At 46.4% G+C, this 13,412-nt stretch overlaps 1 protein-coding gene across 3 annotated transcripts in view; it reads left to right on the forward strand.

Annotated features, from left to right (window-relative positions):
- Rps6ka2 (ribosomal protein S6 kinase, 90kDa, polypeptide 2) overlaps positions 1-13,412 on the forward strand; it is a 276,424-nt gene that overhangs the window by 185,193 nt on the left and 77,819 nt on the right. For all 3 annotated transcript variants that reach the window (XM_013517373.1, XM_005390652.2, XM_005390650.2), the window contains 2 exons: positions 5,332-5,448; positions 11,790-11,871. In XM_013517373.1, coding sequence (XP_013372827.1) covers positions 5,332-5,448; positions 11,790-11,871 — 199 coding nt within the window. The remainder of the gene's footprint in view (positions 1-5,331; positions 5,449-11,789; positions 11,872-13,412) is intronic.

Genomic DNA, 13,412 nt, shown 5'->3' on the forward strand with positions numbered 1-13,412 from the left:
CCCTGGGACATATCTCTGTACTCTTGGCTCTTGGGTTTGCCTGCTTGCTTACTGCTTTCCAAAGGAGACTAAGAAACCACCGCCTAGATATTTTTCTCCACTCTTGAAGCTTTCTGGAACTTAATTTTCAGCAGTGCAGTACAACTGCTAGAGCCAGCCCTTGGGCTCAAAACAAAAGTGCTGCATGAAATGTCTTTTTTTAAGACTATATAAATGTATTCGTGAGTCTGGGTACAGTGAGGCATACTCAGGGTAAAACCCGGGTAAGAGCTAGAGCCTATAGGAGGAAAACAAGCAGAGCCATCTTTGTCCTACAGGACAGGTGACTGACTGCATATCTGCTTGAGGTTGGGCCAGGGGCCCTGTGGCCTACCTCAGGCTACCTCCATCCCATCCCTATTGCCCTCTGGCTACCCTGCACAAACTGGAAAGCTCAAGGGCACATGCATGTGTCCCACGTACACAGACATGCCTCACATACCTCTCACACACACAAGTGTCTCGGGACACTTGCCCATGCCCAACCCCTGCAAATACAGTCCTGGGCAAGGCCCTAGCTGAAGATGGAGATGTGGTAGCCATACTGTCACAGCGAGGGTAAAAACACCAAACCACCCAGAAGCAGAAGGGAGGCCTGGAATCCGAGAGGAGAGAACATCCCAGGAGGGTGGGTGGTCTGTCCTGTTCAGAGCCATGAGGGGCTGAATCTGACCACTGAATCCCACACTGGATATGGCAATGCAGGGGTGTAGATGTCTCAGCAACAGCCCTCGTGGGTGGTGGAAGCCAGCCACTATAAATGTGGCTGTGATCAGAGCTAAGGAACCCCGTCAGAGAATCCACACAAGGGCCTTGTCCGAGGGCTGGGGATGTGGCTCAGTGGTAGAGTGCTGGCCTTGTGTCTGACCATGGGATCTACATTTCTAGCCAGTTCCCTGGGCTGATTGTGTGTCAGTGAGCACCATAGCTTAAGAATCTCATGAACAAGGTGTTCCTGGGAGAGCAGGTCACATTTTGTGCCATGGAAGATGGCTTGTGTGTCCCATCCTTGAGTCTTTATGGCATGTCGGCCTCGTGATGAGCTAAACTATGGGAAGCAGGTCTGAGCTCTTCCCAAAGCCAGGCTCATAGTCACCTGCTTCTTCTTGTCAGTGTTTTTAGTTGACTGTGCTGTTGTGGTTGCCTCCACGTCCTCAATCATTTCAAAATGTTTACTTTCATGGTCATTTTCACTTTCGGGAAAAGCCAGAAGTCGTATAGCACTAGGTCTGGTGAATAAGGAGGATGAGGATAGAACATAATGTTTTTATTTGACAGAAATTGCTGTAGACATTTTGAATCACTTCAGGATACTGAGGCAGCTATGAAAAGACACTCACAAAAGAGGACTTCCAGAACTGCTTCAGAAAGTAGCGAGAATGATGGGATAAGTGTGTTTGAAGCAAGGGGGAGTATTTTGAGGGAGATTAATGGCAATGGGTCTTTTACCGTAATAAATGTTTTAATTTAAGCATTCACCATGTGTTTCAATCACACCTCATACTAGATTCCATCATTTTTCTAGGAATTAACATCTTACATGTGGTTTGGTCATTTCTGAAATGACCTCTGCCTTTTTCTAAAATAAAACCAACACTTGTCTAAATTTATTTATTATGTATTTTATGTAATAGTATTTTTCATTAATATATCACAATTTTTAATTCATATTTACTTTTTGTAATATTATACTTTTTAATGACCTAAACCACAGATGACCACAACAGGAAATCCCCCAAAAGGGAGAGGGGTGTGGCCAGAGAAAGCGGAGACTGAGCTGCTGCAGGAAGGCAGCCAGCTCTGGCCACATTTCTGGCCTGCTGAAGGGCCCTGCAGTTGGTCAGAATTTCAAACACAGCTCAGATGAGATTTGAAAAATTCATCATCATGTCATTTTATCATATATTGACATTGTATAAACTGGATTCCTAGTTTCTATCTCTCACGTTGGAAAATTTTTAGAATCTTTGCAGTGGAGGTAACACCTGATCATGAAACCAGCTTCTCTCCTACATCTCTCAAGTTACTTTTAAAAATACCCTTCCCAGGCACTGTGTTAAAATCCAAATGTTGACTGCCGTGCATGTAGCTGATTTAGAAATAGGTTTTATTTTCCTAAGGGAACGGCATTAAAACCCACATGGAGTTCTAGATACCATGACCTGCCTCACAAAAGAGAAAATAAAAATATTATTTCAAAACAAGACAGGAATAATATTTTTATTCTAGTTACCTTCTGTGACAATAATCAGGAAATGATGCAGCACACAGGAGGCCAGAGGCAGGTAGGCGCAGCCCGCCCAGAGGCGCCCCCTGTTTTCCAGGCTGCTACCGGTTCACAGGGCCTGCAGTCCACATGGGCTGCCCTGAGCGCCAGACCAATTGTTTCATTTTCCTTTCTTGGGAAAGTAACAAAATTAGGCATCCTTGGCAAGTTCAAGCCAAAACATCGCTTTGAATGCAAAACTCTAAAACCTAAAGTATAGCCTTCTTGGTTCCCTTTTTCTGTTGATTGTTGAGATCCTTTGTTGTTAAAGACCTTACTGATCATGTTTTCTTTGTGGTACTGGGGATTAAGCCCAGGCCCTTCATTCTGAGCTACATCCCCAGCTCTTTTTATTCTTTTTTCTTTTGAGACAGGATCTCACTAAGTCACTACTTGGCTTGGGCTTGAACTTGCAATTCTCCTGCCTCAGCATCCCAGAGTGCTAGTATTGTAGGAATGCACCACTACACCTAGCTACATTACTGATTTCAAATGAGAAGTTAGTGTACCTCAGTATTATCAAGGGAGAAATCTGGAGGTTTAAATGCCATTCTAGGAGGTAAAATTGTATACATGTTTTGAGTCTATTTGTTTCTGCTTTGACAGTGTGAATATGCATGTAGGTGAAACACAATGAACACTTGTGTTTAAACCTTTGATTTGAAATGTTGAGGCCATAACTCAAGAAGGTGAATGGCTAAAATGGAGGTCTGAGCACCAGAGGTGCAAGGAGCTGGCGGCAATCTGGGATGCTGGGCTGGTGTTCTTAGAAATTTCTGTTGGTGCAAAGCCACTTGAGCCAGGAACAGGGGAGGCGAGTGGGAATCTTGAGGGGCTGAGTGGGGATCAGGCTCCTGCTCTGTGGACAGGCACTGGCCTGGGTGCCACATGGTCTGCTGGGAAAGTCTGTCGGACAGTGTGTCCCTCAGAGACAGCCAGTGGACTGTGACTCCATTTACCACACCTATGAGCTTCCGCCCTTCCAGAAGAGTTGCTGAGAAGGCATGATCTGCAGATCCCTCAGAACATAAGTGCTGTGAAACCCACTTCGGGAAAAAGGAAATCTGAACTTGTCACCCACATCCTTGGCCACGTTCACCCACACTGCCACCCAGACTCTGGGTGTTGTTGAGCCTGACATTCTGCTCAGCAGTGTGGTCACCCGTGTGTTTAGATCACTGGAGTGTGCTCGGTGAATTGTTACCTTCCTGGTGATGCAGTTGTGCATTAACGCACCTGTGTGGCCGGAGTTATTTCAGGAAGAAGGCCAGGATTCTGGCTGACTCACATCCCTGCCTGCCCACCTCGGTCCTGTAGGCAGATGACAGAGAATCTCGACGCATTGTTTTGTGACAGAAAAGTTTCTTTTTCTCCTCTAAATGATAGATAATCTTTCATCCCTTCCTGCCATTAGTAGGTCAGTGGCAGGGAAAGAGAGCATATGTTCTAGGGGGACTTGGGGGATTTTTTGAGCCCGGCTGTTGGCTTTGTTTACCTGGTGAGAATTCAGTCTCTTGCATCTTCCTTGTTGACGCCATGACACACAGAGCTCCAAGGTCCCTGGCGATTTTTCTCTCCCCTGGTGTAGACTGAGAGATTTCAGCACAAACACTCTGGTGCCATGTGGTCCTCCAGATCCAGAGAGACTGCTTATAGCACCAGGTAGCCTCAGAGGTGACATGCCAAAGCTGCAGTCCCATCACAGCACCCATTGGCTGACTATGCTTGCAACATTTTTAACCTCTTTATTCAAATGACAAAGAGACAATACTCATTGTTTGCCTTTACAAATTTTTTTGAAAGTGTTTATAAAAATATTTTTACAAATAATCCGTAAGGATGTCAAAATGGAAATATTTCCTTTAAATATCAGAATGGAGACTCCAGAGGAAACTGCACAGCCTCTCCTTCCCCTCTGCTTTGCAGGCAGGAAGTTACTTGGACATAAGTCACTGTCTGCATTTGCCAAACGTCGTCATGCCCATGGTCGCTATTGGGATCTCATCTGAAATCTTTCTCTTGCACTGAAATCTTGGAGGAGATGTATGACTCTAAAGTCAGTCCTGGCTTGGAGGACAGGCTCTGACTCCGTGGGCTGTGTCATGGAGTCTGGGAGGAAATCTCCACCTCAACAGTTTTGTAAGGAACAGGATGACTATAAAGAGCTCTGATGTGCGCCTCCTGGTGGCTGACCTCACTCCCTGCACGTCACCTGGGCCACACTGTGGGAAGCCCGGAGAGGCCAGAGACAGGTGCTTGGAAGAGCATCTCCAAGAAGCCTAGGGATGAACTCAGGGAAGGGCTGGGCTCTGGTGTGGGGAACAACACCTGCTTCCCTTTTCCCCACTCCCAAGGGGTGCTATGGAGGCAGAGAGCCTGCCCACTCTGTACAAATGAAGTCGTGAATCTTTAAGTCAGGAGCTTCTGTGATGAAAATTCATAGCAATTTCTGTGAAAGTTTTAGCTTGAATATGAAAGGTGCTTTTTCCTATGGAGAAATGTTGTTTCTAACCTGGCAGAAAATCTTCTCTGCTGTTTCTGAAATATAATCTGTAGGATGGCAAGAAAGCATTTTTCACATTATCTGTGTCAAAAATATCAGGGAGAGTGTGAGTGAGAAGGAGAAAGGGAATAAGCCATCTGCATTTTGTAAACGACTCCACTGTGAGAGCTGATCCACGCCCCCGATGCTGAAGCACAGACATTCTCTGGATCACGTTGCTCCATAGCTGTTGTATTCATCCCTACCGAAACTTCTGCCTGAACTGTTATGGTGCAGAGTAGATTTCCTTCAGAGGACATTTAGGTTTTCCTGCGGCACTGGTAAGCCAGAAAGCCAAAGTCCCTAGAGGAAACAGACACCTGATGGCTCATGTGGCTGGAGATGATGGTGCAAAGCTGCGTGGGGCTGACTTCAAGCTGCAGCACCGCAAGTCCACAGCACAGCCAGCCCCGGCAGACCTCAAGGGAGGGGAGTCATGGTGGATGGAAGGACGTATTTACCATGTGTCCCTGTTCTCTTACAGGAAGAAGGTATTGTGAAGGAGATCGACATCAGTCATCATGTAAAGGAGGGATTTGAAAAGGCAGACCCTTCCCAGTTTGAACTGTTAAAGGTTTTAGGACAAGGATCGTATGGAAAGGTAGGTTAAACTCTCAGCTTTGTCAGACTGAATCTCATTCCCAAACACAGAGGACACGAGCTGAGCCTGATGGGCCAAAAATTGCAGGTTCCTGCTTGGCACAGCCATTAGTTAGAACCTGTGTCGGTCAGGGCTATGGACACATGGTGCATAGCGAGAATCCCGTCCCCGCAGAGCTGCGCCCTTACAGCCATTGTGCGTCTAGCCCCGTGTTGTCAGAGTATTGAACATCAGCCGGTGGGTTGTTGAAAGTGTATCCTAATACCTATTTTTCAAAACAAAGGAAAAAATAAGAAAAAGGGAAAAGGAGAAATGCTTCTCTGGATTGACCACATGACTGTCACTCAGGAGTCAGTGGGGCGAGGACTGCGGCTTGGCCGCAGTCAGCTAACAGCTACTTTGCTTCACAAAGCCTCAGTTTCCTCATCCATAAAGTGAGGATAATATAACCTGCGTTTTATAATTATGTTATAGGTTAAATAAGATGTGAACCCCATCTGGCAGTTGCCTAAGACACATTTGTACACTAGAACTTCTTGCTTACTTTGTTTTTTTGCTTCTAAATTGCAGCAACAAAAGCTAATTCCTTTCAGGAAATGATAAATGTTGGCTCTTCATTTAATGCCACATCCATGAACAATGGGAAGTCAGTCAGGCCTTTGCAATTATGATGTGTGGCTTATTCCAGTATGTAACTGATTTCTCTACATCCTCGGTGTTAACTACCAGATAGATATGCATAGGCTCTGACAACTTGCTTCGTAGAGTTCCCTGAAGCCAGCCATTCCTTAAGCGTGAGGAAGACAGCCCTGGCTCTTTAACTGTTTTAATGAACATTTAACCAGCTCTCACTCTGCACATGACTTTGCCAAAATAGAACTGGATACAATCCAATTTGATTCCAGTGTAGGAGTAAGAGTATGTTGATTTTCTGGGTAATCACTTACAGACCACACAACTTTGAGTAGTTGCAGAATTTACCTTTTGTTGTGCTTATAAGGTAGAATTGTTTTGTCTTTTCGCTGTGTGAGTGTGATAAGGTTTGTATTCAGTGATTCTTTGGTCTATAAAAAGGTCTGTTCATATAATTCACGTGGGCTTTACTGAAACAGTGAAATAAAGATTTCTGTTTCTCCTGGTGTGAACAGGCATTACTAAAAACAACATGACAAAACCCCTTTGAGGTGACCCTGGAATATCTTGTCACTAATCAGAGAACTAGAACAAAGCGCAAGAGAACCATTCTGTCTCTAGGACCAGAATTTGAAAACACAGCCAAGGGCCCTCCCTTTTCATTGCCTTTGGAGGGTGTTGCCTGAGCCTTATTCTATGAGAGCAAAGCAATCTATGTGTGTACGATCAGTAGATCGCTATCACCGGGACAGAAAGGCAAGGCTCAGGAATGTCTCCATAGGCTGTGGATGGCAGGCGTCAAAATGTCCTGCTCAGAGAACTGGACATTAAAAGTGACAGGAAAAAAGGCTTCCCCAATTCTCTCATGCAAATTTCAAATTCTCAATTTTAATTTTGCTTTTAAAAAGACATTCCTTGGAAAACAGCAAGTGAAATACTGGTGTTTAGCAGAATTCCCTAGGAATGATAACACTTGTGACACACAACACATTTCCTTCCCAGCCTCTGGCAACTTCTAATCTTACATCAACATATGTCGCTGTTATTCGAGGAATAAACTAGAGAATAATGGTCTGGAGGAGAAACAAGAGGAGGAGACAGGAAGCTCCCATGGATATTCAACCCCAGGCCCTCACCAGGCCAGCACAACTGCTGCTTTCTGAGATTGTCTGCAGCAGCTGGTCCAAGCCATGGCTGAGCTGGGAAGTGTGTTCAGGGTCCTTAATGCACTGACCTGCACTGGACTCTGGGAAACAGAGAGGACGTGCTGGGGAGCCCAAAGCTGCCTGGGGTAGGTTTGGAGCCCATGTTAGAAACTAAGGAAGTCACAAATACAAATTATATTTGTCCACACAAATGGGATGGGTTGTTTGTTATGAATGTTTCATAAAGGTAACACCAGTGACAAGTGGGGGACAGCCATGGATTCTGCTGCCCCTTCTGATCCTACTCCTGCTCTCTATGGGAGACACTGGGTCCTTGGGTAAGAGAAATCCTCTTTGACACCTGTAAGGGAAAAGAAATCTCTGTGTGTCCATGCCACAAAGCTCCTACTGCCTGCCCTCTACCTGTTTCCTCTGCCCCAGCCAATGCAGACCCTGCATCCCGAAAACCCAGGGATGGCCTTCCAGTGGTCTCTACATGCCCCCCTTTGGAGAAGGTTATTACCCTAACATCCCTTAAAAGTGCTCATGCTGGCTGGCTCAGGCCTCACCATGGAGCGTTCTGCAGACCACCTGCCACATTCCAACGCTGAGAGAGCCCGGAGAAGAAGTTGGCTGAGAGAATCGAGTAGTGAGTTTTCAGATTACTGAGATCCCTGACAACTTGGGGCAACGCAGGATGACGTTATGTCTGTCACTCGGCCTCGGTTGTCACGGTTGTCTTTATGGTGTGGAATGCTGAGCTGCTGCAGAAGCTGTTCTAAAAATGAAATGAGGTGGCGTGTAGAGCTGGGTTAGGTGTTAGAGATCCAGTGGTGACATTTACTAAAATTGCCAGCATTGTTTTGGAATTTACTTCACTCCATCAGAATCAGTTCCTGAATTATATGAGCAGTACCAAAGAGCGGGTGAGGGAACCAGCACTGTGGTAATAGAGCGAGATTCCTGCTGTGGTTCCAGTGTGTCACTTACCACAGACTTCCTGTTTAACCGTTAATGGTATTTTATCATTTATCTCAAGGTGCCATGTGTCTCCTGTTGGGCGCCCTGCCAGCTGCAGGGAGCACCTGCCACAATACCTAGGCAATGCCTGGCACTCAGTGGGAGCTTGATAAATACTGATAGGATGGGATTGTTCCTGTTTTTAAACAGATAAGTGGCCCTCCTATCAAGCACCCTGTCTGCAAAGCCTGAGTACAATAGGGAAAGGGGGTTATGTAAATATCTATGCAAAATCTGACATTGTTTAACTAAAGTGTAGCTGGTGGCTGCCCACTGCCCATGTAGATGTAGTTTTCGGTTTAAACCTCAGAGGAATGGGTTTTCCCTGCTCTTTGAATTCATACGGCCATATCTTCTTCTTAGTCTGCTTTGTGTTGCTGTAACTGAATTTATGCAGAGTAAAAACAGGGTAGTTTATAAAGAACAGAAGTTTATTTGGCTCATGGCTCTGGAGGCTAGGAAGTCTAAGGAAATGGCAGCAGAGTCTTCTGGCATCTGGCAATGGTTGCATCCTACATGATAGAGGGCATCTCATAGCAGAGGACAAGAATGGGTACTAAAGAGCTAGCTACATTTCTTTTTCTTTGTCTTTTTGAGACAGGGTCTCACTATGCAGTTCAGGCTGGCCCTGAGCTCACTTTGTAGGCCAGGCTGGTCTTGAACTCACAATGATCGTCCTGCCTCAGCCTCCCAAGTGCTGGGATTACAGGCGTGCACCACCACACCCGGCCGAGCTAGGTACATTTAGAACAAAGCCACCAAAGAGCTTCTGACCCACTCCTGAAACAGCAGCCACCATCCATGTGTGCAGCAGGTATCCTCATGACCTAACACCTGGCTCCACCTCGCACACCGCCACACTGGGATTGGGACTCCATCATTCAAGCCATAACACTTTATCTTGTCAGGGGCTGGACGAAGAGGAGGTGGGCCAGATCAACTGCAGACATTTCAAACGCTGGATCAAGCAAGCCTATATCCTCTGTGAACTGTGCTTTTTCTCCTTGCCATCTTTTTTTTTTTTTTCCTGGTACCAGGAATCGAACCCATGAACCTTGTGCTTGCCGGGCAGGTGCAGTGCCACTGAACTCCCTGGCCCATCTCCTTCCCATCTCAAAAGAGGGCTTTTGCTGTTGTTGTCTGACTTCTGGCTACAAAGACACCTCTTCTTGAGGCTCATGTCAACCTCACTGTAGCAGAGTTGGGGGATTCTTCTGTCTACCAGCTAGAGTCCACCTTGGGTTCAGGCAGCAGTTGAGGGCAGCAGTTGAGGACACCTGTCCCACAGCCGTGACCCAGTGACTCAGGCTGTGCCACGCATGCAGCCACTGCAACAAGGAGGTACAGCCAAACGTGTCCCAGCCCCTTTAGGCTCAACCCCCAGGACCACCCCTCCCAGGTAGGGGGCTGGGCGTTCAGTGGCTACCATCAGCCCACACTGCCCCTGGGAACCCAGGACGCCCTCACTCGGTCTCCACTTCCACCCAGACCCTTGCCTTGCCTTCTGCTGCCCAGTGACCCAGTACCATAGGGGTGAGGGCCGGAGGCACCACAGCAACACTAATAACCAAGTCACAGTGGATACATGAGGCTCCATGCACGGCTGGAAGCATGAACGAATTACAGCGTCAGATGGAAACTGAAACTGCGTAGCCCTCAGCTTTGCCATGAGTCACAGGACAGGAGCATTCAGGAGTTAAGCGCTAATATTTCTCCTTTCTGCCAAATTGCCTTCTGTCCACTGCTGTCGCATCTGTCAAGAAGTTCATCCCCATGCACAAAAGGAGCATCTTGGCCTGGTAGGATGTTCCCCAAGACAGCTGAGTCCTTCTATCCACAGTCATTTCCTGGGCTACAGCAGGATGGGGCAGGTGGGCAGCAGAGACCCGGGGTCTCCCTGAAGGGCTCAGTGCCTCATATCTTATGTTCAGTCAGTACATGAGGGTAAGCGCTCTGTCCTGCACATCTGCACCTCATGCCTATTTATCCAGCTGTAGAGATGTGCACAGATGAACATGCAGACACTTCACACATCTCCGAAATTAATCCTCAGAGACAGCATGTTCGAAATCCCTAAAGAAGCCAGGCATGGTGGCACAGCACTATAAATCCCAGCCCTGTGAGAGGCTGAAACAGGAGAATCACAAGTTCCAGCCTCAGCTGGGCAACTTAGCAATACCTTGGATGGAGAGTGAGTAAGAAAGAGAGAGAGAAAGAGAGTGAGAGTTCTGTTTGTCTGCTGTCCCTTCTTGGCATTTCAGGGACAGACAAAGGCAGCACCAGGGTCAAGAGGCAGCTGAATTACTTCTGTGGCACCTGGTGTAGATGTGGAATTGACGTTCAGGTTCCATGAATGCATGTTCCTGCGCTGGGCCATGTGCCTTCTCACTCCGTGCTCCAGCATGTCTTGGTATTACCCTGTACCCTGTAAATTCACTCTGACTCTCTGCCTCTGTGTGTGTGTGTCTCTCTCTCTGTCTCTCAGTCTCTCTTTCCCTCCTTCCTTCCCCCATCTATGGCAGAGCTGGGCTTACATAACACACATGTCTGCCTGTGACAGACAGCTGCCACCCTCCAAGTGCAGGGCTCACAAAAGCTCTGCCTATGTGACCGGTTGGGGACTCTCACAGTCCGCATGGAGCTAGAATACCCCATGGCACAGGTGTATGGGTCTAGGGAGGCTGGTCTTCTGGCTTCTGAGGCTTGATAAAGGAGACATTCGGGGAAGGAAAAATGTCACCCTCCAAATCACACCCCACAGGCAGCCACTTCCACCTAGTACTTCACCAGATCCCTGTCAGGGGAGCAGAGTTTTGCTTCTATTGGGAAATACTTTTAGGAAAGTCAATATTTTCTTCATATGCATGAAAAAAGGTTTTTTTTCCTATAAAGGATACTCAGGATATTTTTTTCTTTCCGGATTTTTTCCAGAAATTAATAAGATAACTTTAAACTCAGCTTGGCTTAATTAATTTGTTTGTTTGTTTGTTTTACAGATTTTAAAAAATGTTTCTAGAAGGTAGCATCAAATACCCACATGAATATTTTAAGAGTCTCTCAGAAACTAAGTCTATCTGTAAATTTAAGCTACCCCTAGCCAAAATTTGGCTAGAGAAAGTTCAAATTAGGAGAAACTAGTGTATCTTCACATTTGAGCCTATTCTGTGAGGTCTACTAAACTAAGCTGTCTTCCTGGATACAGGATTTACAGAAGGCTATTTAAAACAAACAAATTATCTCCTTTAAAACTTCTAAATAGTTTGTTTTTCTAAAGATTCAAGAAGGGCAGGGGTGATACTGCTGGCATCAAAGAGAAAGTTGATGGTATCAAAAACAGTCAGTTCTTCCTGCAAATGTGAGCATATTCACCAAGGAGCTACAGAAAGGAGCTTTTCTTGGAACCCTCCTTGCTGAAGAGAGTTTCATGTTTCCTATGGCATTTACACTACTGGAATTTTTCTAAACCTCTGTGTGTCCCCTTGTCAGTCAGTAGGAACAATGAGTTTGAAGTCTCATCAGCTTGAAATGTTTTCTACTTCCCAGGTGTTTCTGGTGAGGAAGGTCACAGGGTCTGATGCTGGACAGCTCTATGCCATGAAGGTCCTTAAGAAAGCCACCTTGAAAGGTAAGGGCCTCGCGCAGGGGCTGGCTGCTTTTGAAACATGTCGCTGCAGTTTCTGCCTGTTATTTGAAGGATCATTGATTCTTCTCTTCGTTCATGATTACTGAAGCTATCTCCAAAGGAGAACACCAGTGACATTACTCTCTGATTGATAATAAACAGTGTAAACATTTCCCTGGATATTTAAAATATTCCTGCACAATCTGCGCAGTTTTCAGAAAAGATCCATATTGCAAAATCCCAGTCTCCTGCATATGTTCTGCTGTCGAGAGCCATGTGGGGAAAAGAGCAGCAAGGGGGAGGCAGCTTATTATGACTGTGTGGCGAGACAGCCTGATTCTATTGGCTCAACTGGATTGCTCAGTTTCACAGAGGATGTGACTCATAATTGTGGCACTTTCCTTTGTTGTGCCCATGACTGGGAGTTAGAAATTCAGTTCAGCAACTGGGCTCCAGTCTCCTAGCACCCCATGCACCAAATGAGGTGTAAACAGTAAACAGAGGGTCAAAATGAAGACATTGCCCAAAGCCACCATCCAAGTGCGCAGCCATGTGGCCCATGGGGGTCTCATACTCCCCAACACCTACTCTGCTCTTATCAGCCCTGTCCACTCTCTTGGGCAGGGAGGGAATCCCACCTGCATAGAACAAGGTGGCCAAGTGCACACACCTGCACTGAATAGATGAGACCATAGTAGTTTATTTGCTTCATGTGCTGCCCCTGCCCCCAAAGAGAGCACCGTGGGTCACAATGGGTTGCCCGTCAGAGCAAGGCTTGTGGGAGGCAGCTTTGTAGGAACAAAGGGGTGAGGTGCCCCTGATTCCTGCAGAAGATGTAGCTGGCATGTGTGAATGGTTCTTGGGCTGCCAGGGAACAGAAGCCTAACAGGCGGCAATCCTCACAGGGTTCAGCTGACCCAGCTTGGGAGGGGCCGGTGGGGTGGGCACTGCCCCCTGGATGAGGCCCCCTTGGCAAGACCAGAAGTGCTTGTGGTTAAGCCTTTGGGGCTCCTGTAAGGCTAAAGATGTACTGAAGGCAGCATTTAAACTTTCAGGTCTTACAGTACAGTGCCCTCAGCAGCAACAAGGAGAGCCATACAAGGAATATGGCATTCTCTGCCTTCACATCACTTGCTGGCCACCTGGGGAAATAAGATATATATTTAGAACCACATATAACTAATAATATAAGACAATAAATGCATAGATCAAATATGCACAGTGTAAAAATTTTAGGTGTACAAAGGAGGAAAGAATCCTCCCAAGTAAAGTGGTCCCAGAAGGAGTTAGAAGGTGAGACCTGGTGATTAAAGGATGGATGGTTATTACCATAGAAGAGCGAAGTCTTTTTGATGTCATCAGCACAACCAGTGGTGAGAAAATGCAAATACCAACCACTCTGGCCAGCATGGAGCCACATCCGTTACCTGTGTGTATTTGGGGAGGTCCTTGTAAACACAGACTAGTGAGTCATAGTCTCTTAGGAGCAGAGCTTTGCATTTGGCTTTTTAAACAAGTTGTTCCAGTAATTCTTATGTACATAA

The sequence above is a fragment of the Chinchilla lanigera genome, unplaced genomic scaffold (genome assembly GCF_000276665.1).
Source record: "Chinchilla lanigera isolate Chin_1 unplaced genomic scaffold, ChiLan1.0 scaffold00038, whole genome shotgun sequence".
In the NCBI taxonomy this organism is placed as follows: Eukaryota; Metazoa; Chordata; class Mammalia; order Rodentia; family Chinchillidae; genus Chinchilla; species Chinchilla lanigera.